Below are 27,409 nucleotides of genomic sequence, written 5' to 3'. Positions count from 1 at the left end.
AGTTATACATGTGTTCAGCATGTCTCTGGCATCTTGAGGAACTTGATGTTTGTTGAATAGAATTTTTAAAAAAGAAAATATTTTCTATAAAGATCATCCCATTTCTTACATTTCACTTAGGAAAACAAGAAGTTCCTTTAATCATATATCATGAATAGTGGTGATACATGAGAAATTATTCATCACAGACAGAATACTGCATTATTTTATTGAACTGAATACTCCTCTCCTGAAAGAAAAAAAAAAAAATCACTGCTTCCTTAAAGTTAAAACAGACCAACAGCATATTAAAAATACTTTATTGCCATAGCTAAATAGGTTAAATATACATTATAAATGGAATGTACACAGCCACTTAATGGAAAGATGGCACACTTAAGTGAACCACTCTCAAGTATTACAGAAACCTAGCATCCTGGAATAATGTTTATTCCTGGCCCATTTGGGGCCCACTGGAAAAAATTGCACTGTTTTTCCTTCCCAAGAGGGCACACAAAAAAATTCTTTCCATTATTCGGTCCAATTTTCAACACTGTTCTCATGATGGTGCGTTTGCCATGGTTGCAGAATGGGAAGGACAAATCCGCCCACTGGAGAGAAACAGATTGTAAAGTTTAGATGGAGGTAGACAGATGAGATGTATTTGATTAGTACCTTGTTGTTTCCACTCCTTTTCCTATTAATCTGACATTGTAAGATACATGTAAGTCATTAGTTATTGCCCTTAAAAATCCTTATATCCTATAAGTAGCTTCTCCAACAAATTTGCCTGAACCACACGAGAAATTGTCGTAGTTACAAGTGTCCTTCTTCCAAAGGCTTACTTATTATAGGATACCTATAATAATAAAGTTCCTTCACTTTATTGAAAATCTCACTGTAAAGCAAATCAGCAATGTTCCTGCTATAGATCTGTTTCAGTTAAAGCTATTAAGATCAAAGATTTGTTATGACTTTAATACTGAACTTTCTTACTCTCTTAGGAAAAGAATCCAATACAGAATTACCCAGACTAATTACTACCAGATTGCACTGTATTATTCTTATCCTTATTAATTTTGGCCTCAAGAGAGTTACCAAGAATGCTGTGATATTAATATTGCTAATAATATTTTCTCCAGTAAGCCTATACAAGCTTCTTGGGGAGATGTGTAAGTTGAGTAGGATGGAGTCACATCTCAGGAAGGGGCGAGGCTCTGAAATCATAATCACATCTTCCCTGGGGAATTCCTTAGGGATTCCTAAGAAATCCCTGAAGACAGATTATTTCTCTCTCAGTAAGCCCAACCAGCAAACCTCTGTTCCAGCACTGAAACAGATTCGTATTTTCTTTTTCTAGCTTTTCATCAGATAAAGCAGTTGGGGAGAATATGTATCTTTAAACCTTAGGATGACAGTCAGCAGTGTGAGGCTCACAATAAGGAAGGAAGCAAGACTGACCTAAAGGACCCAGGTTCCTGTCTTCTGTCTCATAGTCATTGGGAGGGACAAACATAGACTGAGAGGCTGGGGAATCACTTACATCTAAACTGTTACTGTGCCATCACTTTATTTGGCTAAGCCTGTGTAGTAGGATTTGCCAAGCTTATTGTAAATCCAGGGCGTGTAAATTAGTTTCCCAGGTACCTCTACTCAATGCATAAACCAAAGGTCCGGATGTCACTCTGAAGTCAGGAAGAGCAATTATCTATCTTGGATTATCAGTCCCTGGTAAGTGACTTCATTACTTTTCTCTGTAAACCAAGGGACACTTCCACCTGTACTGGTGGTTACAACTATAATAATGGAACAGCTGTCATTTGATTAATTTTTCTTTTGGAGATGAACACCTTTGAATTTTAACACCACCAGTATAGCTTTTAAATTTAAAGATAAAATAAGAAAAGGACAGATATTTGCTACATTTTAGTGGCCCTAAGTTTTCAATGACACAATCATTAAGCTTGATGAATCATACACGTACTTCAAAAAATCCGCACTGTGCTTCTCTCGGTAGAGGACAAGCATAGAAGTGCCTGCCCTTGTTTTCTCCACCCTTCCTCACCACTCGGAGAGCGCAGGGGCGGCCGTGTTTACTGCAGCGGGGACTGCCGGCATTTAACGAACAAGGACCATCTGTCATATTGCTTTGAGGTTCACTGTAATGACAAGTTACAAAATAACTGCAGCACGACAGTGCTAAAAGGGATCATTCACACCACCTCACGTCCACATCAGAATCCCGCCTGTACAGAGAAATGGTGCCAAAAAGGGGCAGTGGTCAACGCGTAATTACACACACTCCTGCGTCATTCTAATTCTTGGTTTTCCCAGGTAATTCTAATTTACTTATGAAGGTACCTATTTATGTAAATTTAATTTAAATTAAACATGTAATTTAAGTTTCTCAAGAATAAAAACAGCTGACTTGCACATCCAATCTTCTTAGTTTTCATTTGTGACATTTGGTTCTTTTCTTACCCAACATGACTGGGTGGCCACTTTTATTTCCCCTAAAATATTCTCAAATCCAACAGCCCCCTGACCCCCAAACGAACAAGTCACAATCTTCTCTAATTATTTTCTCATGGGTAGCAGACTGTCATCAATGGCTCTGACAAGGCCAAAGAGATCACTTTTTTTACTGCCCACTCTAAAGATAATTTTCTATGCTTTGCTTTGATCAAGGCTACATAATAGTTGCAATCATATTTCAGCAGGCTGCCACCAGAGCAGAAACATGTATTCTGTAAAGCTAGCAAGGAAGCTTTATTCTTCCCCATGATTATATCAAGAGCGGCTGGAGGTTATCCCTGCATACAGTGTAAAAAGGTCAGAAGCTGGCCTTCTACTGTATGTGGAATTTTCTCTTCAAAAATTAGCTTCATGATTTAATTTTTATACTTTGCATATTTTTAATAATGGCTTTATAATAGTCTTTTTAATAAACCAATTGAAGAGAAAAAGGGCCCTTATTAAAACCAGAAGCCCTTCCCCTAATAGCCCAATTTTTAATTTTTAAATGATAAATTCTTTCTTTCTTTTGTTAATTTCTGAAGAACAAAATACCATTCTCAAGTGATTTTTTAAAAAAATACTTATAAAACCTAAACTATATGCTTCATATACTCGTTCCTATAATATCTAAAGGCATCATATCTAATCAAAATGTTCAGAGTGATAAAAAGAAATGTTCAGAGTATGAGATATTTTTTCCAGTTTCAATTGAGATATAATTGACATACAAGGGATCTTTTATTTGTGATGAAGTTGGTCTACACTTGTTTATAAAAGACATTTAACTATACTGCTTTAAATGGACTCAAACATCCTGAGGGTAGTTTCTGAAGCTGTGTGCAGCGGCATCTATAAGATGAAAGCAGCTGTGGCCATTGTGAAGAAACTGTTATTATTAAATATTCCTCCAGCAGGTGTTTTGTTGGTAGCACTTTCAGTGTGGGGGATGGTGGCTTATAATTTAGAATCGCAGGGAACACTAACCAGAAATAAAGTAGGTGAAGGGCAAAAGACTTCTCTTTTTCATCTCCTTTGGTTTCATCAGTGCCTCCCAAAGAGTAAATATTAAAATGTTAACTCCAAGAGAAGCTAAATATTTGGATAGTTGTAGAGAACTTGAGTGATTTCAAAATCAAAGCAAGAGGGTAATAAACAATGCTTACAAAAAATTTAAAGGAGGAGAAATAAAGTTAAAAATCTTAAGAGAAGGAAATAAATGGATGCTTTCTTTAAAAAAGTACACACATGCAAACATAATTTTATTATCTGGAAGGCTGGGGTTAACAATCAAACATTTTTGAACCCACTTGCTTCAACCTGGAAATCTCCAGCTTCACAAATCCAGGGAGAGGTTTAGATTGCCTTATTAGTAAAGCTTTTTTGGAAGACAGGATCAAGATAGGAAGGAAAGACTCCAGTGTCTCCTGTAAGTTCCTCATTTCTGTCTTCCATTCCCTTTCTTCCTTAGTACAAAGATAGATTAAAAAACTCCATATGCTATCTTATTCCGGCCCTCTGAGTGCGGCCCATTGACCAGAAGCATCAGGATTACCGGGCAGCTCCTCAGAATCATCTGCCTCTACTCCAGATCTCTGGCAGACCCAGAACCCCAGACTGAATATACATTCCCGCAGTACGTGTCAAGAGTACCGAAATACTGCAACCAAGAACACACAGGCTCCAAAGACACACAGCCAATCTTCATTTCATGATAACAAACACTACCCAGAATAATTAAATGTTCTGATTAATGGAGGACATTTTGGTTTAAAGAGACAATTAAATGTTCTGATTAACTGAGGACATTTTGGTTCCTCTTTGTTTCCATCATTACTTTAAAAACTTTCAATAATGTAGCAAAGCATTTTCTTGGGTAAAAAGCATATGGAATAGTTTAACTTATTTTGATAACTAGGATTGTTATCTTAAATATTAATATTGGATTACAAATGGTCAGTGGAGGAGGGCATGGCAACCCTCTCCATTATTCTTACCTTGAGAATGCCCAAGGACAGAGGAAACTGGAGAGCTACAGTCCACGTGGTCACAAAGAGTAGGACACAGCTCTAAGACTAAGCACGGCATAAATGGCCAATATAATAGATCGGGGTTGGTGAATTTTTTCAGAAGGGACATACTTTTAGGCTCATGGGTTTTTTGGTTTCTGTTGAAAAATACTCAAGTCTGCTGTTTTATCATGAAAAGTAGCCAGAGTAAACCAACCGGAAACGGGATTGTCTCCATAAAACTTTACCTATTAAAACTGGGGGTGGGCTGACTTTAGCCCTGCTCGCTATAGTTTACTGAGGTAAAAGTCATTAGAATCAAGAGTAATGCTTATAATGCACAATAGGTTCTCAATAAATACTTAATAATAAACACTGAACATGTTCAATAAGCATTGTTCAAATAATATTAAACAGAGATCAGACAAAAGCTATTATCAAGAAGGAGGACATTACCAAGCACAGGTTTTTAATTTTAAAGTGGGTATTTCTTTCAATGACCAATTTATCATGGTTTAACTTATACAGATCAGGTGATTATAAAAAAATATTATCTGATTTTTTTTTTAATTAATCAGTCTCACAAAATGTATATTTTATAGTTCAGTAGTATTTCAAGGATCACAACAAACAGAGGTTAAATGACTCATCCTGGATGGTCCCAGCTGGCTCTGACATTCTTGGGGACTGAAAACCCCAAAAGGTGACCCAGAAGCATGTACAAGGTGTCAGTGCTTCACTGGTGATTAGAGGCAGAATTTGGCAACCCTGATGGCAGCAGACTGATTTTATTTCATTTCTCTCATCTACATGAGCCTTTGTATCAGCTCAGGGAAAACTTCAACCTAAAACACATGTATGATTTCTTTGAAGTGGTATCACTGTGTTTTGCTCTGTATTTACAATAATTGGATCAAAGACTTAAAACTGTCTAACAGTCATTCTTAACTGCTTAAAAATTGGTTCAACTATCTAATTTATAATCCAGTAGCTGGATTCAATTCAAGTCTGTCTAAAGACCAATCTGAAAATATGCCCTGTCAACATAGCATGTATCATGTGGTGATGAGATCAGTAATAAGAGAACAAAAAGCAAATTAATTACCATATAATAATTAAAGAAAAAATGAACTGGCTATCACTTCTCTGAGTGGACCACCTGCTTTAATCCTATTATGTTGTGAGCTTCTGCTCAGCATCTTGTCCACAAGATGAACACTGTAGCTGTCAGACAAGGAGAAAAATGAAATAAATGACAGTAATTTGCAATTTATTCCTTGTAAAGTAGCTGGGTGCAGAAGGGCTGCTGGGTGAATGTATTTCATCACTTGACATTTATTCTGCTAGTTGATCTTGATTGATTTTAGAGTTGCATTCCTGGGGTTCTTATATTCAACACATTCGCATGCAGCAGTGTTTCTAAGTAATGCTGTGTGCTGTGATTAATCATATGACCCTATTACTAATGGCTTATGAAGAAATCATTTAAATTTAAGGTTACATTAATGTTTTTTTAAATCCCTAATTCATTAGTTAAATTGTCTGAGATTTTCTACAAAGCACTAAGGAAATAAAAATATGCCAAGATACTTCATCTGAGTACAAAAAAAGCCACAATATTTTTAAACAATCACACCTGCTTCTTTCCACTTATGGGACACAACAGAAAAGGCTGTTCAAAAACGATTTTCTTTCAGGAAAGCCTCCCAACTCGGACCCTCTTAACTAGCTCCTTCATGAACTTTCATCATGAAACGTTAATTAGCGTTAAGTGAAGAGATGGTGTACTGATGCAGTAGCTAAAAGTTTCCCCTTCAGAGCTTAACTCAAATGTCTCTATTGTATAAGTATTACAGACAAAAGTCAAGCAAGTTATAATAAGTGATTAGGAAGAACAACAACAATTAGCCAAGAATAAATTATTAAGATGAACTGATGGTAAATTTAGAACCAGTATGGGGAACTTGAGATTAAAGTATCTATTGGCTCAAAATCATCTCAGAATTCTGTTATGAAATAAGTTACAAGGATTCCCAGAGGTTGCTCTAGGTGTGTGCACTGGTCATCCTTTGCCTCACTACCCAGAGGAAGAATCTTTCCATCAGCAAAGACACAGCTAATCAGAGGAGAGGGTGGAAACCAGAATCCCTCCTGAGATTATTTCAGAGCCCACACACAGCAGCTCTTCCCCTGCTCATCTCCCATTGGTAAGAAGACCCACCTTCACTTCATTTAAAATATTCTTTCTTTCACGTAAAGATGCTGGATACACAATGTCTGCTTTCTGAAGGAAAAGAAAATTGTGGAGAGAAGTCTCTCCCTGACGGAGCTATGGCAGTCAGGAGCCCCAGACAATATATTAAATAAGGCTGGAGAAGAACAGTAGGAAGAGCTGCCAATAATCATTAAGGAACAAGGATGACACTGTTTACTAAAGTCTCTATCTCTGGTGACAGCAGTTGGTGTCTTCTCCTGAATGTATAGCTAGTAGTCTCTTAAAAACATATGTGGTGTGGTAGTATTCATTAATTGGAATTACAACCTTGTAATTTCATGTCCAAAAGTAGCACACATGCTCTTCAAGCCTTTTTGGTTGAAACAATGACCGCCACTCTCCTTGGCTGTTTGAAATATAGCCACTTTCTTTAGCGGAAATATCACTAAAAATGTCCCAGATCCCTCTCCTTCAGAACAGAGGACATTTACTAAATGAACAGTTTCCCTTTTAGAAGAACTATCTTTCATTGGAAGAAAAGTTAAAAAAAAAAAAAATAAAACATTGCTAACAGTGGAGACTGATAACCAGTATGACTAGGGGGGGATTTAATTATTTGTATTTATACTTTCCAATATTTCCAAACATTCTGTATTAAGCATGTATATAGTTAAGTCAGAAAAACCAAAACCAAACTTTCTACAGATGGAGGAAATTCTGTTTTTCATTCCCTTCCCTTCTGTAGTATTATAAGCTAGAGGAAGAAAGGGATGCAAATTATTGAATACTGTAAAGGTCTTTCTGGGTTTGATTTACATTTCCAAGATCAATTAGGCTTCCTTAGTAATGGATGATTCTTCTTCATCCTTAAAACTTAATGCAAATACCTTAAAGACCAAGGTGAGAGGCATCATACCTGTTAGAAAATCCAGGGTTGCAACTTTTAAGATCCGGTGATGAGTAGTGGGTTGTTTTTAATTTTTTATGTGCTGGACTAAATAATTTATACTGAGAGCAGACTACAGGTGATATATTTACTTTGTTAGATGGTTGACTTCCACAGTTTGTTCTCTCCTTGGAGGTGTTCAGTGTATCACTACCACACATGTTAGGAGGAGGGCTTGGAAACTCCCCATCTGGTATATGATTTTGGCTTTCTTCTCTTTCCAAAGCACTGGACTTATTGCTGAAATCCGTCAAAACAAGAGTTGTGGTTCCAAATGCAGTCTTCCTGTTGATCTTCACTTTTGCCTTCGGTTTTGCAAAGCTATTACAAGGGTATTTCACTAAGTTGTTAAAGACAATAGGATTTCCTTTATTCTTGAGTACTGAATCTGAAAGAAGAGACAAGTAATTCTATAGAATTCCTTTAAATACACTGACTATTTGAAACATCTTTTCCTCTGATTAAAACATTCAGTTCATTTATTACAGTGACTTAATGTATAGAACTAATAATACAAAGTTAGCTTGAGCAATCCAGAATTAGCCACCTTCTGATTAGGAAATAAAGTATTACATGAAGTGCAAAATTTCAACAACTTCCAGGGACTAAGAGGTGGGTTTAATAAAGATTTATATTTATTATGCTTTATATTGTGTTTTAGCATTTAAAGGTTATTGAGCTATCGATTTTGCAACTATCAGACCAAATATTAATGCAGTATAATTAAGAGAGGTCATCCCACAAAGCTTTAGATCAGCAGTTAGAGTCTATATCTAGATCATCAGGAATGTGTCTGTGAATGATGAGACCAAGTGAAAGGCTTATTACAAAAAAGTAAAGATGAATTACAAAGATTTACATTTATTAAATGTTTCAAAAAAGCATCTTAGAATTTTAGAATCTGTACTGTAATTTATTCTAAATTGCTCTTGAGATATATGCCTTTCATACTCAGAAAAAATAACAAGAAAATAATTAAGATGTATAAAGGCATTTCAGAATGTCAAAATAAATGTGGAAATCTAAGACTGTGATTTTCTAAGGGCTCTCTGTTGAATGATACTGAAGAAGGGAAGGCCAGAATTAGGAGACACAGTTCCTTCTGCTCCCAGTGAAGCTGTGGAAGGGGTGATGCCTGCCTCTCTGGCCCAGAGAATAAAACACAATATGACAGCTCACACAATGTGGGGTCCAGAAGTCAAGAATGAACTTTCTCCTCTCTAATTGAAGAAAGAAAGAACATTTTGAGAACACAATAGAAGCCGCATCAATGAGATGGTTCTTAATCACAGGTTTCCTCTGAGGTTTTACATTCTCTGAACGCATGAAATTGTGAGCTATAAAGAGTTATTTTGAAGGATTTGAATGAAATCAGTACAATTGTCTGGGTAAAGATTTTAATAACAAGGGGTAGGAGGGATAAAGAAAGAGGAAAAAATTCAGCATTTTTCTGTTCCACCTGCAAAGATATTCTTACAGAAATCCTCCCTTTCAATTTATGAAACACTTGGACTGAATAACAAACTCAAAAGTTGCTGAAATCTGCATAAAACAAAGCTTTATTGAATAATTCATTAGAAACAGTAGAGAACAGATGTGATCATCTCAGTTTTTTGAGATACAAAGGCACATACCATGTCTTCCCTCCCTGTTTAAAAAAAAAAGTGCTCAACAGAATATTAGCATGGTTTACATGCAAAGGCTGGCAATTCTTTTAAACCTTTCAGAAAGAAGGCATTTTAGTTAGTTGAGAAATATCAAAATGGAACAAGATATATACTTGCCTTTGTATAATTTATCCTCTTTGAAATAGTAGGAACTCAGAATCAAAATTTAGTCTTACCTGCAGGCCTTGAAGTCAGGCAAGCATCACATGTCTTAGAAGACGGCTTATTTATTAGAGTACAGACCTCGCATGTCCACTGCTCTTCAGATTTCTGGGCCACACATTCCTTAAGATGACCCTCTCTGCTACAAGGCCAACTGACTGCAGTGTTTCTAACTGGCAGCATGCTAGAAGAGAATTTTTTCTAAAGTTAATCATTAACACTTTTATTACAGTCTTGTTCTTATACATTCTGAATATCCCAGAAACAATTACAGAACCACCAATACCCAAATGCTACACGTTTACTATTGCTTAGAAGTTCTATGTCTCAGAATGTTTTCACTTGGGTTCTGAAGATTGCTGTTAAAGACAGAACTAACAAAAGACTTACAATCAAAGAACTGTGTACATGTGCTTTTTAAACCAACTAAAAGCAGTTGACCTAACCACTAGGGAGCATTTCTGAACTAATTTTTAAAGTAAGTGGGACTCTTCCTGAAGCAAAACTATCTTTAGTCAAACAAATTAGGGAGGAAAAGAGTTATGTAGAAATCAGAGCAATGACCGTTAAGATGAGAAAAACGTCACATAAACTTTGTGTGCCTCTGGAATTTCTCAACAGTGTCTACTCAGCACTGTGGCAATTAGTTGATCTACAATCTGTTATGATGAGAAAGATATCTATACTTAACGTTATGTCCCTTCAGGTAAAACTCTCTCATGTTGATATCTAACTAATAGGTTAGTAAGCAAACAGTAAAACCAACCCTGATTTTTGGCCACAGACGTAAACTATGATTCTCTACCTCAAATTCCTAGTTGACTCTGTATTGTTCAAGAAAGTGCCTTTCTAAGCTCTGATGTAGTCCTGCTCTGTAGTTCTGCTCTGGGTCTGCAGAGCCCATCACATGGCTTAGCAACCAAGGCAGGGTCATGGATTCCTTTCATGATTCCAAACATTAATATTGAAAAAAAACTCTTCCGGTAAAGGCTTTGTACCTTACATTTCAGAACATGACTTCTTTGACTTTCAAAGGTAGCCTTGTCTTCTGTAATATTTTGCTCCCTACATATAATTGTAACAGGTTTTAAATTCAGACTTGTCTGGTAAAATCATAAATAGCATAAGAAAATCTGAAAGTAAGACACATCTCATTATGGTTCTTTTATCTTTACTTACCTTGACTTTTAATGCTATTCAATATTTCTTACCCCTGTAAATCAACTATACTTTAATAAATTTTAAAAAATATCTTATTCCTATGCAATATCAGACCTTCTAAAGAATTTACTTGACCTAATCCCTGCCCTCTACTGACTTACTATGAGAGACAGCAGCATTATGTATTTATTCATAATTAAGTAAAGCACAACTTAAATAGCCTTCAGGTTTTTAATGTGCTCCAACTTTTCACCCTTTTCATTTTCTATCCTACAAATTTACTGTAAGTGGATATTTACTGTTACATACAGAAGCTTTGGAAGCATTTTCTCTTAACTGCTCCATGTCTTAATAATCTAGTAATAAATTCTTTTCAGTTTCCAGTTAGACAGTTAACCAGAATTTCAATCCTAACATGTCTGTAGTAGGCTCAATAATGACCTCTAAAAGATTATCAGAGTGATCTCTTAATCCAAACACAAGTATCCTTAAGAGAGAGTGAGGCAGAGGGAGATTTGATACATGCAGAAGGGAAAGGCAGAGACTGGGATCATGTAGACACAAGCAAAGGACACCAGAATCACCAGAAGCTGGAAAAGGCAAGGAGTGGATTCCCTGCTAGAGCCGCTGGGTTAGGGGTGCACAGCCCTGCCCACACTGTGACTCTGGCCCAGTGAGAATAATGAACTGCTGGCACTCAGAACCATGAGAGAATAAACTGCTGCTGCTTTGAGCCATCCGGCTGCTGGTAAGCTGTTACAGCAGCCACAGGAAGCCTGTGCAGATAAAAGCCAGGACCCTTGCCCCCAGTCTGCACTCCTGCCGGTCTGGCATATCTCGGTAAATGGCATCACCATGCACTCAGCTGATGAGGCCAGAAACCTGGGAGCCGTCTGTAACACTGACACCTAGTGAAACCTGACACCTAGTCTGTCAGCACATCCTGTACGCCCTGCTGCACAGGCAAATCTGCCAGACACTCAGGAAGCTTCCACGGCTTGCTGTGTGGTTCTCTGTGGAGGGGGTGGGGAGCATGGAGGATGGAAGCAGTCATTCCAGCTGCTCGAGGTGGAGGCCGCTGTCCGTGGCGTCAGGCCTGGGGTTCTCTCTGGGCAAGACCCACGTGCTGCCAGCACCACCTTGCACCTGCTCAGTGCCCAGGGACCACGTGCCCTGGGGACGTCAGGGAGCAGGTGGACTGTCTCACATGTCCAATTCAAGAGATGCCGCTCCGTTCCTTGCTTAGGGGATATCATGACCGGGGCCCCAAGTCCATTCAAACACGCACCATCCACCAGTGACCCAGGGCTGGTGGTCCTCAGAGAAAGGACGGAGCAGAAGCACATGTGGGAACTTATCAGTCACAGAGTCACTATTCTATTCCTCTGTGCTATCCCAGCACCTGACGTACTGTAGACCCTCATAAAGTCAACAGCAAAAAAAAATGAAAAAGTGACAAAAAAATTATAAAGACTCCAGTAAAGTCAAAGAATAATGCAGTTTCCCTTCATGAAAACAATACTCACACACATAGATTTTGCTAGTTAGAATGTAAAGAAGAGCCAACAATACACAGTACAAATATGCAAAGTATGGTGTGACCAATAGACTGGAAAATCTGGGTAGGGCTTCAGGAAGGACTGAAGTAAATTTTTAGTGACTGAAGGAACATAAGAATTTAGATCATTATGATTGGAATTTTTAATATTTCATTTGAATTTGAAATGACTTTAAAACGAAAAATATATAAAAAGTGCTCAAATGCTCATCCAGACAATGACTAGAATATACTTACTTGTAGAAATCTCTAAGAGTGGGGCAAATATTACTGGTTTTCAAATGCTTTATTATGTACACACTTATTCTGCAATAAGTCTTCAGCTGGGTGCCAACATATAAAACAGACCCAGGTTAGGAGGGAGGGGCTGAGGGCCCAGGACGCGTCCAGTGCAGCACGCCTCTACAGCTCACAGGTGACTCCCAAGGCTCTTTCAGGGAACCCTTGAGGCTTTGAATCCTAGTTTCAAAAGACCTTTGCTTATTTGACAAACTGGAGAATGTGAATTTTTAAAAACTTCAAAACCTATCAATTCATAGAAAACAAATATATACAGAATATTAATCACTTATTCAGTAGACGAATATATATTGAATGTCTTCTGCCAGAAACTGTTGCATGTTTTTGATCGAATAAAAGTAATACTAAAAATAAGGAACCCCTAAATTTGTGTAATATAACATTATCTAACCATATTTCAGATCTCTGATAGTAAAATGCAGTGAGGAAACTGAAAAAAGGGGGATATGGCGTGGTTCAGAGAAAAGTAATTGTTAACAAAAGGTGATGAAGAAAATGAAACATAGGAACAAGGAAGAAAAAACAAAAGACAGCTGCAGACATACTGATGGAGACGTAAGGGGATCTGGACCACATCACCTCAGTCCCGGGGCCCTGAGCTCCCCAGACAAGACGGTGCCTCCGCCCTCCCAGGCCTCCTCACAGATGTGTACTTCCCTGCTTGCCCTCCTGTCTCCAACCACCGCATCCTGTTCCCTCTCTGCCTCTTTCCCTCCTACTGTGTAGTTAGGTATACTCTCCAAAGCTCAAACCTTGCTTCTTTTCTCTATACTTTTCCAGTGAATCAATCCTGTGTTAATACTTCCATCAACAACACAGGTGTAACCATCAAGCCTTCATCACCCACCATACATGGATCTGGTGCACATATCTAAAACTTGATTTATCTCTTCTATTCTATCCATCTTTCCCAGTCCTGTAAAGTGAAAATTTCTGTTTTGGGGCTTGGAACTTTTTGTATTACCCTACATATCAAATCTGTCATAATTCTTGCTGGCTTTAGGTGACTATTTTTTCCTCCATTTCCAGTGTCTTGACCTCAGGCCTAGTAACCATCTCTTGTCCATTATACTACACAAGCTTCATGTGTGTGTCTTCATTTTCTATCCTAACATTGCTATAATCAATTAAAAAGTCTTTATCTACTGATTTAGCTTAGACATGAACCATTCCTAGTACTACTGATTCTGACCAGTTAACCCCACCCTAACTGTAAAACTAGCTTTTCCTATTTAACAGCTTGCAGTCTTCACGTGGCTTGGCCAGTGTTACCATCAATGATTTGAGGTTTGTGGCAATGCTTTTCCAATTAAATAATGTCTGCTTGTTCATTTACTTAGCCAAAATTATAGCTCTAAAAGAAACATCAAATTACACTTTTTGTATGAGATTTTTCCAAGCTTTTGTGTGCCTATAAAGAGCTAACATCCCAAAAAAAAAAAAAAAAGCTAATGTCCCTGCACTCTTGTAGCACTTAAAGTGCTTCATGTCTGTACTGATTATTCTGACTTAAAATCACAAATCCTGCAGCTCCTTTATATGGTTAATATTTCACCCAGCCTTCCCCAAAGAGACCTAAGGCGTCTTACCAGGGTAAGTGTACACTGAGGAAGGAGAAATCAGCAAACGTTTTGTGGACTACAGGACACTAGGTTCTGAACTGACACTTATTTCAGGAGGCCCGAAGTACCATTGTGCTCAGAGCAAGGGCTCGTGCAGGTCAGGAGATCAATACGGTTTTAGCTCAATTCTCGCAGTGGAGCCAGTGGGTCCTTGAACCCACCCAGTGGTGAGTTCCCTGCTCTGGAACGCAGAATGGGAACAGAGTTACTCAGCCACTGGCTGAATCACCACGTCGTGTTTACTAAGTAGTTGGTTGCTTCACCAGGAAGACAGCAATTCTGTAAAGAGAGTTTGCTAATGTTTTCTATTAAGAGCTTTGGAAAGTAGTTGCATTTTTCCTATTATTGACAAAACTACACTTCCTGGTAATCATTTTATAAATGAGACAAAAGCCAAAGCCTGGATATTAACATTAAACTTAGAGATTTTCTGCAGAATCAGAAGAGGCTCATAAATCATCTCCAGATCATTCTGGTTTTTGGATGATATTATTTACTATTTTCTTCCAAGCCTTCAAACACTTGTGAGTTATGTTCTGTTCTTAATAGCCTGATAGCTCTTCAGCTATGTTCTCTTATTAATAGCCCTTTTGTTAAGAGAATTGGGGCAAACAGTACACTTTAAATTAGATTTCTCACCATATGTCAACATGCTGAGGATTTTCCTTCTGACAGTGAGGACAGAAATATGTCATTCTGTTATTCTCCCCTAAGCGACACACAGTTATTTTGCAGCAACACTGACCACAGTTTGGACGCTTGTAAACCTTATAGTATTTAGAGAGAGCAGATCCCACTTTGCAGCACTAAAAGCAAACAAACAAACATTACGTTATATACAAAACAGTGTTGACATATTCTTGAAAGACATTTCTAAAAATGATTTGTTAAAAAGGTACATATGCTTATACATATGTCCTCATGATCTTTCTTTCATTTGAGAAAAAGGTATTGACAAGATTCAGCAACATTTGTCAAATAAGATTTGTGTGAAGTAATTAAGCCATTATTTTATAACTTAGTATTTAAAATTGTTCTTTGCATGGCTTTTTACCTTCTTATCTAAACAGGATACAAAAGTGCTATAATTTAAAATGCCTTTCATGCTTTTAAGGTTTTTATAATTAAACATAATTATGTGGTTATAAGAAAAAGACTGGATTAGCTTTAAATCTGATTATTTTTAGAATATTGAAGCTGCTCACTTTGTTTCAATAGCCAAAAAATTTATTTCTACAGGGTAAAGCTTAATAAGATCATCTTCTTTGCTGACCTGAAAAGGGACAGTTGTTTTTAATCTTACAATTCACTGAAAAAGAAGAAAAATTCAAATGCCATCCTAGCAGCAAACATGTTCCATTTGGCATAAGTTCTATTTCAAAAGACATTGATTATTCTCTGTCACAGTTTTATTCTACTCACACACACGTAAAACTCCTCCAAAGACAATGTTTGGGATTTATATCAGCAGTGTGAAAATTTAAAAGTTCAGAAATACAACAAATAATAGTACAAGCTGAAAATTAAAAAAACAATCCATAATAATTTAAGCCAAGTATTGAAATACACATCTTAATCTGGGCAGAAAATGGGTAGTTATCTGGAATCATCTTTCCCTAAAAGCACAAGTGGACATATTTAATATTAAAACAGCTACAGATACTTAGGACAAGTATGTAAATCTAAAGACTCATTAACACTTTAGGCCAACTAATGAAGAATCCTACAATACCTGACTTTCTAACAATAGCAAGAATAAACACTTTGAACATATAAAATGGAATGTAGAGAAAAAAGACATATTTATGATAATTTGTTTAAAGATAAAATATGTTTCTCCTTAGTTGCTCAGTCATGTCTGACTCTTTGCAACCCCATGGACTGTAGCCCGCCAGGCTCCTCTGTTCATGGGATTTCCCAGGCATTGGGATTGCCACTGCAAAGCGTTGCCATTTCCTTCTCCAGGGGACCTTCCTGACCCAGGGACTGAATCCATGTCTTCTGCATTGTCAGGCAAATTCTTGACGGGTGAGCTACCAGGGAAGCCCATGCCTATATACACCACTCTCAAAATTTACAGTTTAGCTAGGATCTATTCTCAAAACAGCCTCTGTGTTAAGACAAATATTATCCTATTTTATAGATAAACTAAACCTAAATTAAGTAACCTAAATAATATTAACCACACAAATGGTAAGTGGCAAAATGTGATTGAACCAAAGACTATATTTATCCCAAAGCATTGACTCTCTCTCTAGGCTACCTATCTTTTACTTTTATATGCCCAAAATTAGAACATGAGTCTAAGTAACATGCCAACATACCTGTCTCCCAAATTAGTATAAAGATAATTTAACATAATTATAGTTAGTTTGGACTGACCTTTGACCTAAAATTTTAAGATGTTAATTATGCCCACAACATATCACTTCTCCCCACTGCACCTCTATGCTCTTACCCTTAGATGGCTACATACAGCCTTAACATTTTTGGTGCAATTAAAGGAAAATAAGCAACATTTTGCATAGTTGAAAAATGTTTGCTCTTACCCTGTAAAAAAGAATGCTGAAATCACGTATCATTTTCACAAGGTGATGGATCTGTTCATCTGTTAACTGACAAACCTTAAAATAGAAAAACTACTCAGGACAGTTTCATAATTTGTTCATTACCATAGACAGTAATACCACTTGCCAGTTCTAAGAGTACTATAAAAAGATTTGAAATATATGCATCTCTTCTAAAACTCATATATCAATTTAGTGTTCTTAATAGCATTGACCATTTCAAGGGCAGATAAATAAACACCATTCTTGAACTTATTTACAAAACAGAAATGAACTCACAGACATAGAAAACAAACCAAAGGGGTATAGCAGCAGGGGTGAAAGTGAAAGTGTTAGTCACTCAGTTGTGTCCAACTCTCTGCGATCCCATGGACTGTATCCCACCAGGCTCCTCTGTCCGTGGGATTTCCCAAGCAGGATACTGGAGTGGGTTGCCATTACTTTCTCCAGGGGATCTTCCTGACCCAGGGATCAAATTAGGGTCTCTTGCACTGTAGGCACAAAGGAAGTCACCAGTAGTGGGGTGGGGGAGATAAATTAGGAGTTTAGGATTAACAGATACACACCACTATATGTATAAGAGACAATGAGGTTCTACTGTATAGCACACAGAACTATATTCAGTATCCTATAATAATCTATAATGGAAAAGATGTTAAAAAAGAATATGTACATATATGTGTGTATAACTGGACGTGGTCAAGCAGGAGATGGTAAGAATAAACATCGACATCCTAGGAATCAGCAAACTAAAATAGACAGGAATGGGCGAATTTAATTCAGATGACCATTATATCTACTACTCTGGGCAAGAATCCCATAGAAGAAATGGAGTAACCATCATAATCAACAAAAGAGTCTGAAATACAGTACTTAGGTGCAACCTCAAAAAAATCAGAATGACCTCAGTTCATTTCCAAGGCAAACCATTCAACATCACAGTAATCCAGGTCTATGCCCCAACCACAGACGCCAAAGAAGCTGAAGTTGATCACTGTTATGAAGATATAGAAGACCTCCTAGAACTAAAACCTAAGAAAGATGTTTCATTCATCATCAGGGATTGGAATCCAAAAGTAGGAAGTCAAGATATACCTAGAGTAACAGGCAAATTTGGCCTTGGAAAACAAAATGGAACAGGGCAAAGGCTAACTGAATTCCGCCAAGAGAATGCACTAGTCATAGCAGATACCTTTTTTAACAACACAAGAGACAACTTTACACATGGACATCACCAAATGGTCAATACCAAAATCAGATTGATTACATTCTTTGCAGTCGAAGATGCAGAAACTGTATACAGTCAGCAAAAACACGACCTGGAGTTGACTGTGGCTCAGATAATCAGCTTCTCATAGCAAAATTCAGGCTTAAACTAAAGAAAACCATGAAAAACAGTAGGTCAGCCAGGTATGACTTAAATCAAATCCCATATGCATTCACGATAGAGGTAGCAAATAGATTTAAGGGACTAGATCTAGAAGAACTATGGACACAGTTCTGTAATATTGTACAGGAGACAGCAAACAAAACCATCCCAAAGAAAAAGGAAAGCAAGAAGGAGACTACAAATAGCAGAAGAACAAAGAGATGTGAAAAGCAAGGGAGAGAGGGACAGGTACATTCAATTAAATGCAGAGTTTCAAAGAATAGCTAGAAGAGACAAGAAGGGCTTCTTCAAGGCAAAAGAAAACAACAAAAGGGGAAAGACTAGAGATCTCTTTAGGAAAACTGGAAACATCAAAGGAAGATTCCACCCAAAGATGGGCACAATAAAGGAAAAAATGGTAAAGACCTAGTAGATGCTGAAGAGATCAAGAAGAGATGGAAAGACTACATGGAAGATCTGTATGAAAAAGATCTTAATGAACCAGATTACTGTGATGATGTGGTTAGTCACCCAAAGTCAGATGTTCTAGAGTGCGAAATCAAGTGGGCCTTAAGAAGCACTGATGCAATAAAGCTACTAAATGCAATGAAATTCCAGCAAAACTATTCAAATCCCTAGAGGAGGATGCTATCAAGGTTTTGCATTCATTATGTCAGCAAATCTGGAAGACCCAGCAATGGCCACAGGACTGGAAAAGGTCAATCCTCATCCCAATTCCTAAGAAGGGTAGTAACAAAGAATATGCCAGCCATTGGACAGTTGCACTCATCTCCCATGATAGTAAGGTCATGCTTAAAATCTTGCATGCTGGGCTTCAGCATTATGTGAACCAAGAGCTTCCAGATGTCCAAGCTGGGTTTAGAAAAGGAAGAGGAACTAGAGACCAAATTGCCAACATATGCTGGATTATAGAGAAAGCAAGGGAATATCAGAAAAACATCTATCTAAAAAAAAAAAAAAGAAAGAAAAACATCTATCTTTGTATCATTGACTATGCTAAAGCCTTTGACCGTGTAGATCATGACAAACCATGGAAAGCTCTTAAACAGATGGTGATAGCAGACCATTTTACTTGCTTCCTGAGAAACCTGTATGCAGGTCAAGAAGCAACGGTTAGAATCTGTATGGAACAACTGATTGGTTCAAGATTGAGAAAGGGCTATGACAGGGCTGTCTGCTGTCACCTGCTTGTTTAATCTGTATGCTGAGCACATCAAGAGACATGCCAGGCTGGACAAGTTACAAGCTGGAATCATGATAGGCAGGAGAAACATCAACAACCTCACATGTGCAGATGACACCACTCTAATGGTAGAAAGCAAAGAGGAACTAAAGAGCCTCTTGATGAGGGTGAAGGAGGAAAGTGAAAGAGCTGGCTTAAGACTAAATACTAAAAAAACTAAGATCATGGCATCCAGCCCCATTACTGCATGCAAATAGAAAGGGAAAAGGTGGAAGTAGTGGCAAATTTCCTTTTCTTAGGCTCCAAAATCACTGTGAACAGTGACTGCAGCCATGAAATCAGAAGATGACTGCTTCTTGGCAGGAAAGTGATGATAAAACTAGACAGTATATTGAAAAGCAGAGCCATTACTCTGCCAACAAAGGTCCACATAGTCAAGGCCATGGTCTTCCCAGTGGTCACGTACTGTTGTGAAATCTGGACCATAAAGAAAGCAGAATGCCAAAGAATTGATGCCTTCGAACTGTGGTGTTGGAGAAGACTCCTGAAAGTCCCTTGGACAGCAAGGAAATCACACCAGTCAATACTAAAGGAAATCAACCCTGGATATTCACTGGAAGGACTAATGCTGAAGCTGAAGCTTCAGTATTTTGGTTATCTGATGTGAACTGATGACTCATTGGAAAAATCCCTGATGCTAGGAAAGACTGAGGGTAGAAGGAGAAGAGGGTGTCAGAGGATGAGATGGCTGAATGGCATCACTGATGCAATGGATATGAACTTGGGCAAACTCCAGGAGGTGGTGAGGGACAGGGAGATCTGGTATGCTGCAGTCCACAGGGTCGTAGAGAGTCAGACACGACTGGGCGACTGAATAACAACATAACTGAGTCACTTTGCTGTACACATGAGACTAACATAACATTGTAAATTAATTATACCTCAACTTTAGAAAAGGTGAAAATTATAAGAAAAAGAAAAAATACCATTCTCATTTATAAACTTTAATCCTAAATTCAAGTATTTATTGAATATCTTCTCTGTACTGGACATCTTCAAAGCCCCAATATTGCCTGTCACAGCCACCTTGACAAGTTTTGTGGGAGATAAAGAGGAAAAGAAAAACAAAAAAAGATCACAAAGAAAGAGGGGAGGGAAAAACAGGCACAAGAGTAGATGACCACCAAGGTCACTGTCAAGTTTTAAAAAGATATGAATTTATAGACACGCATTAATACTAAAGTACTGGTTAATACATGGAAGAACTCAGAAACAGACTTTACTGAAGATTTTTTTTTGTGCACAGCCTAATATAAATCTCCGGGTTCCCCTTGTAGAATTAGTTATCATTTGGCACATGTAGTTTCAACAGCAATTTTAGAACAAATTCTTCCTGATGATTCACTTTTGTGTAATGAATACATTTTTATGCAATGGAAATAAATTTATCAGTGCCTAAAATCTAAAACTGTTTAATCAACAAAATCCTTCTAAAAGTAAATATCATCTATTTTTTCACTTATTTAAAGTTTAAAACATATGTATTATACTTCTCAAACTCACTTATTTTTTACCACATCTTACGTACTATGTTCAGTTATCTCTTAAAATGCTAAACTATACTTTTTCAATCATTGTACATATGCTTTTAGGGGGCTAATAGCTTACCATTAATTTTTAACCTGCAGGCATTATGGGCAAATGATCTCCTACTAGATGAATGGCTGGCTGGATACAGTGATAAAAAGTAAAAAAAAAAAAAAAAGTAAATTGCCAGTTTATCAAAGGTAATAACAATGCTCTGGGTAACAACACTCAGTTCTTTTTTCAAAAATATTTTCCATAGACATTGAGGTGATTTTAAAAAGCTCATAAATTTATTCCTGTTATAATTCTGTTTTGTTATTCTGTATTACAGAAATTTGACTAGCTTGTTCCAAGGGTCAAAAAACAAACTGAATCTATAACAATTATTAACTAGTTTCTTGGAAAACTTATTTCCTACTGATTTGGATTGCATAAAACCTAACTGGGAAGAAATCACATAAAATAAATAGTTATCTTTGGAAATATGTAAAAGATGGTTTAGTTAATAGACAATACTTGGGTCTGGATAAAAGCCCTAACGTAACTTTCTTCCCTGGAAACTAAAATGTATGTATCCTTCCACCTGGATTTGAGTTCTAACCTCTCTGACCTTCTTACAACTTGGCCCTATTAATCATCATTTTCTTTTTTAACCTCTCCCTCTCTGCCAGTTTCCACCTCCCACCCCCCAACATATAAATAAGTTCACATCACTTCAGTTGAAGAACAAGGAAAAAATCACTTAAAGACCCAGTTCTTATGCCAACATCTCCCTCTGGCAGTCGAATATTTTCCTTTTGCTCCAATCTAAGCTACCTTAACAATTACTCTAAAATTTGCTTCCATTTCCTCACCAATCACTTATTCTTAGTCTTTGCGTCCTGACTTCCAGTCTTACCGTTCCATCAAACCAGCATTTTCTAATGTCACAAATAGTATCCTGAGTGAGTGCAGAGTATGAATTTAATATGCCAGATATTAAGAGAAACTGGTGAGCTCAGTTCCTTCATACATTCACCAGATATTTCTTTAATGCCTTCCATGTGCCAAACACTGTATCTAGACGCTCAGATATATCATTGAACCAAACAGACACTTTCCTCCTAAGAGACTGTATTCTAGCAGAGAAGAGATCTTACATACTATACGTGTAACAAGTAAACATCAGGCTGTATTTGAAAGTGATCAGTGGTATGGAGAAACAAAAAAGCAGAGCAAGTTACAGAAGCCTGGGGGGATGGAGTGGGCACGCCCGGCTCCAAGGAGTGGCCAGGGTCGGCCTCACAGAGAAGCTGACATGGGCAAAGGCCCCCTGAGGTCTGCTGGGGAGACTGTGCTACTGCCATTCTCTCCAAACATGTCAGGCCAAACTTAAGTGTTCCTCGTTGAGCGCTTCACAATATTTAAAAATACAGAAGTCATTTAAAAAATATTTAAAACTTACTTTGACAGAGGGATGGAGACCACTGTCAAAGAGAGCTTCATTTTTGATGATGTTTCCCACCCCAGGCAACACTTTCTGATCCATTAACACGTCACATAGCATCCGTCCTTTCTGTTTTTTCACTTCACTTTCTGCTCTGGAGAAACTAAATCTAGGTGAACATACATCTAATTCTTCCATCACTCTTATTCTCTGTTGGCTTTCTGTTGAGTTTCTAAAGAAAGGAATAGACAACACATTAATCATGTGCCTGGTTACAATCCACAGAGTGTCATTTTAAATGAGCTTTGATATAAACCCTTTACATTAACCAGCATATAAAAGTTATATAGCCAAACAATGAAGATCCTATCAAACTATGTTATTTGAAGACTCTTTTAAATAATTTTTTTTATCAATTATAAACCACTTTTTAAAACTTTGTGTTTATTTTTTCATTTCCACATGTGACATCCCACATCCAGCTGCAGAGCCAACTTTGCAGTTTTGCAGCAGAAGCATTTTCTAACTTAATTTGTTACCTGATTTCTACTGATGAGTCAAAGAAACAAATCAGATCTTTGGTGAGCTGTACTTCAAAAACAGGAGAAACTCCATTCTTATTTTTAGACGCAAGTGGATTAATCACAAGCGAGCCTTTCATTCCAAAATGAATCCTGGAATAAAATCAAACCCATCTTTGAGCAGCAGAAAGTATATTGTGCATTAAATTTTTGTTTCTTCATTTATTGGAATATAAGCAAACAAATACCAGTCACAATAAACACTCAAGGGCACAAAATAATAGCTAATATCACTTTTTTTTTTTTTTTGGTTAATGGCTTTGTATCCTTATAAAACAAGATATGGCAATCATTTTTCCAACCCACAAATAAAATAAGTTCCTAGAGAAATAATAAGGCCCTGACAATAATCCCAACAAAACATCCCCCTGTTCTCTTCTCTTGTCAGATGAAGCATCTTTTATTCACACAACAGTCTACTGTCTTCTCAGCCTTTTCTCAGATTCAAAGGCTTGGGGTGAGATAAGGCTAAATTTAAATTGCCTATAGTAGGTGTTTTTATGAATTCTACAAAGCCACGAACACTCACATTTCTTAGTTCTAGCCACAGTGGATTGGAAATGTACCCATTGCAAAATGAGATCTATAGCTTAAGACACTTTTTCTTTTTTACCCCCTTCCCCTGCTTTGAGATAACACAATGAAAATTTTTTACAAAATCTTTCAGATCAAAAGAAAAGAGAACAAGTCAAAATACCATTGTCTTCAATTCTTTTAGTTTCCTTTTACCTTCATATGTATTGGGAAGAGGGGATTTATAAATATTTACAGTTAACTTGAAAGCCACAGTGCAGTGATGAAAAATTCATAGCCTTTCAGTTTTTATAGGATTGATTAGCATGTCCAGTTAAAAAATAAAGAAAAAAAGTGGTTCTATGAGACTTCTGATGATGAAGATCAGAAATGATTCTCAAGATGAAATATTGTGTTCTGCCTTTCAAATCCTTCTCCTTATAGCTTTGTTGAGTTAATAAATATGGCTTTTTTTGGCAGCAAATGTTACTGCTCTATGCTTCTAATTCCAAAGCACCATGTTACAGTATTGTACAAGGTTAACCAGTCTAACTTTAAAAATGTGGATTTTAAACTCTGTGTGCCCTACTATCAATCATATATGCATTTTACATGCCCCATAGTTCTTGACAGGAAAAATGTGTGCCTGTAAGTACTCTATAATTTAGCTTATGGAGGTTCAACCACAGTGAAAGGTGTACAACTGTCATGCCCAGAAGCCATCATACCTAAAATCTTTTCAGCTGCATAGCTCATAAAGTGGATTCTAAATCATTTTCTATAATGAAACTGCATCCACATATAAAATCTCAAAGGTTAAGACCCAGTTCAAAGGCAGGAATAGTCCCAGTAAGAACCCTGGATCAAATACACATACGTATACCTTTTTTTGGTCTTACGAATCTATTTAGGGAGAAATGTGCACAAAAATAACTTCTTATAATTAACAAATTTTAGTTAACTTTTATGAAATAGCAAAATGTTGTGATAACCACGCTGCAACAAAACAACAAATTTTGTGTTTATTGTTACATACCTTTTGTCTAAAACTAAGAGAAACGTAACAGTATCATGAAAATTTTCAAGGCACAGTAAATACCTGTATTGTTACTATAATTGTCATACTGATGTCTTATAAACTGGGACATACACCCTTATGGTATTTGCATTCAAGAGTCAGATTTGTTTTCAAGATTCCTCATTGTTATCAATCCAGTTTAGGAAAATGTTATTAGATCCTTATTTCTTGACAACTCAAGTTCCCTCCACCACAGTCCAACTGGTTTCTTGAGCTCATTCACTGTGCATAACATGACTGCCTCCCCACGGTGGGCTCCAGGCCCCACCAGGGGCAGTCTCTGTCTCTTCCTCTGATCCCAGTTTAGACACAGCTAATTCAGGAACGGACACCTGAGTCAAGCTGGATTCATCCGAGTTCTCCTGACAAACTTATTTGGGACAGAGAGAGATCAGTTTCTTGTTAGGACTGGGAGACCTGGGAGCTGGGAGCTGTCTATGATATTACCGACAAGGCACCAGGCACCAGAAAAGCCAAAGGAGGCCTGTCTGCAGAGACACAGACTGTAGAGGATTTCAGAGGAACAGAATCACAGAATGCAGAGTCCTCATAGCATGTAGTCTTTGCTTCCAGTTCTACCTGAAGGCTGACTCCATTATCTTCAGGTATTAAAAGACACTCATGTTCTTATAACAAATAATTATTAAAATTGTTTAAGTTGAGCTTCCGAAACTTACAAAATTTTAATATGACAATTGTGTCCAAACTAAAAGTTGAAGTGATGGTAAGAAAATTGTATATTTTCTCCAATTACACATATAAACATTATGGTAACTAAAGTAGAAAATAAGTTACTACTTCAAAACCTTATTTTTCATGAATTAAGAACTTGCAGATGTACAAGCTGGATTTAGAAAAGGCAGAAGAGCTAGAGATCAAATTGCCAACATTCATTGGATCACAGAAAAAGATGATTTCAGAAAAACATCTACTTCTGCTTCACTGACTAGGCTAAAACCTCTGACTGTGTGGATCACAACAAACTATGGAGAACTCTTAAAGAGATAATAATACCAGACCACCTGATCTGTCTCCTAAGAAACCTGTATGCAGGTCAAGATGCAACAGTTAGAACCAGACATGAATCAATGGACTGGTTCAAAATGGGGAAAGGGGTACATCAAGGCTGTATATTGTCATCCTGCTTATTTAACTTACATTCAGAACACATCATGTGAAATGCCGGGCTGTGACTTACAAGATGGAATTAAGATTGCTGGGAGAAATATCAACAACTTCAGATATGCAGATGATACCACCCTAAAGGCAGAAAGTGAAGAGGGACTGAGAGGCTCCTGCTGAAGGTTAAAGAGGAGAGTGAAAAGGCTGACTTAAAACTCAACAATCAAAAAGCTAAGATCATGGAATCTGGTTCTATCACTTCATGGCAAATACAAGGGGGAATAATGAAGACAGTGGAAAATTTTATTTTTCGGGGCTCTTAAATCACTGTAGACAGTGATTGCACCATGAAATCAAAAGATGCTTGCTCCTTGGAAGAAAAGCTATGACAAACCTATGCAGCATAATAAAAAGCAGAGACATCACTTTGCCAACAAAGGCCCGTATAGTCAGAGCTATGGTTTTTCCAGCAATTATGTATGAACGTGAGAGTTGGGCCATAAAGAGGCTAAGCACCGAAGAATTAATGCTCTCGAATTGCAGTGCTGGAGGAGACTCTTGAGAGTCCCTTGGACTGCAAGGAGATCAAACCAGTCAATCCCAAAAGAAATCAACCCTGAATATTCACTGGAAGGACTAATGCTGAAGGTGAAGCTCCAATACTTTGGCCACCTGTTGTGAAGAGCTGACTCACTGGAAAAGACCTTGATGCTGGGGAATACTGAGGACAGGAGGAGAAGGGGATAATAGAGGATGAGCTGGTTCGATGGCATCACCAACTCAATACACATGAGTTTGAGAAAACTCTGGGAGATAGTGAAGGACAGGGAAGCTTGGCTTGCTGTAAGTCCATGGGATCGCAGAGCCAGACACAACTTGACAACTGAACAGCAACCTATAGATATTTTAATGATCAGGTTTCTTAGATTGCAAGTGACAGAGACTCAACTCAAAAAGTTTAGGCATTAATGGATATTTTGTAACTCATGGCTCTTAGGAAGGCTGAAGAATCAAAGTGCAGAAGAGCCAGGAATATAGCTGGATCTCAGGGACAGAGGGAATAAGGGATGAAGATACCTTGGGAACTCTCTCTGTTTTATGGAGACTGGCTGTATTTTCCATCATCTTGTCTTTCTGGACAAGCTAGTGGCTACATACAAGTACTAAGACATCGCATCCCAGATTCCCTCCATCACAGAGAGGCTAACTCTCCCCAACTCCAGGTGAGAATGTTCACAAAAGAACTCAGACTGACCCAATAGAGTATGTTAGGAAAGAAATGCTAAATTCAACTTGAACTCTCCAGTTACTGTGATCAGATAACCAGTTTCCAGAAGAAATGCTGTCCCTAAAAGTTAAGAGGGCAGACTGGACAAACAGTATGTATTTACTACTCTAAAGTGTAAAACTTGGGATCCTTATCACACTCCAGCTTTTCCTAACATGTCATGCGACAGATTACAAAGCTACGTTTAAGCTGTAAAACCCTCTTACATGTATGTAGCCTATCGTGGATTCCTTAAAGCTTTTCCAGCAAGCTAAAAAAACTGTCACATTATCTTTTGCATTTCTCCAATAAATTACTAAATTACAAAACTGATAATGCATAATGCTTCACTAAAATGGCAAAACCTCCAAAATATTTCAGATACAGCTTTTGGTCTCTGAGTATGTATGTAACTGCAAATAATTAGTCATATAAACCACAAGTTAGAAGTAGCTATTTTTTTTTTGGAAAAGATACTCATTTAAAAATATATTTAGATATAGGTTAATCCACAATATAACCTGTGTCATTTTGATTGAAAATAGCAGCTTGAAGGGTGGGT

At 37.4% G+C, this 27,409-nt stretch overlaps 1 protein-coding gene across 1 annotated transcript in view; it reads right to left on the bottom strand.

Moving 5' to 3' along the window:
* Nucleotides 1-256: 256 nt before the first annotated feature.
* The window catches only part of NEIL3 (nei like DNA glycosylase 3), a 43,568-nt gene continuing 16,415 nt past the window's right edge, over nt 257-27,409 (bottom strand). Inside the window, exons 3-10 of the mRNA XM_043454562.1 lie at nt 22,826-22,960; nt 22,305-22,518; nt 16,683-16,757; nt 14,773-14,939; nt 9,507-9,676; nt 7,634-8,051; nt 1,964-2,138; nt 257-590 (exon numbers count right to left, since the gene is read on the bottom strand). Coding sequence (XP_043310497.1) covers nt 408-590; nt 1,964-2,138; nt 7,634-8,051; nt 9,507-9,676; nt 14,773-14,939; nt 16,683-16,757; nt 22,305-22,518; nt 22,826-22,960 — 1,537 coding nt within the window. The 3' untranslated portion in view covers nt 257-407. The remainder of the gene's footprint in view (nt 591-1,963; nt 2,139-7,633; nt 8,052-9,506; nt 9,677-14,772; nt 14,940-16,682; nt 16,758-22,304; nt 22,519-22,825; nt 22,961-27,409) is intronic.

This window comes from Cervus canadensis, chromosome 31, assembly GCF_019320065.1.
Source record: "Cervus canadensis isolate Bull #8, Minnesota chromosome 31, ASM1932006v1, whole genome shotgun sequence".
NCBI classification, from domain to species: Eukaryota; Metazoa; Chordata; class Mammalia; order Artiodactyla; family Cervidae; genus Cervus; species Cervus canadensis.
This window is presented reverse-complemented; position numbering and strand designations above follow the sequence as displayed.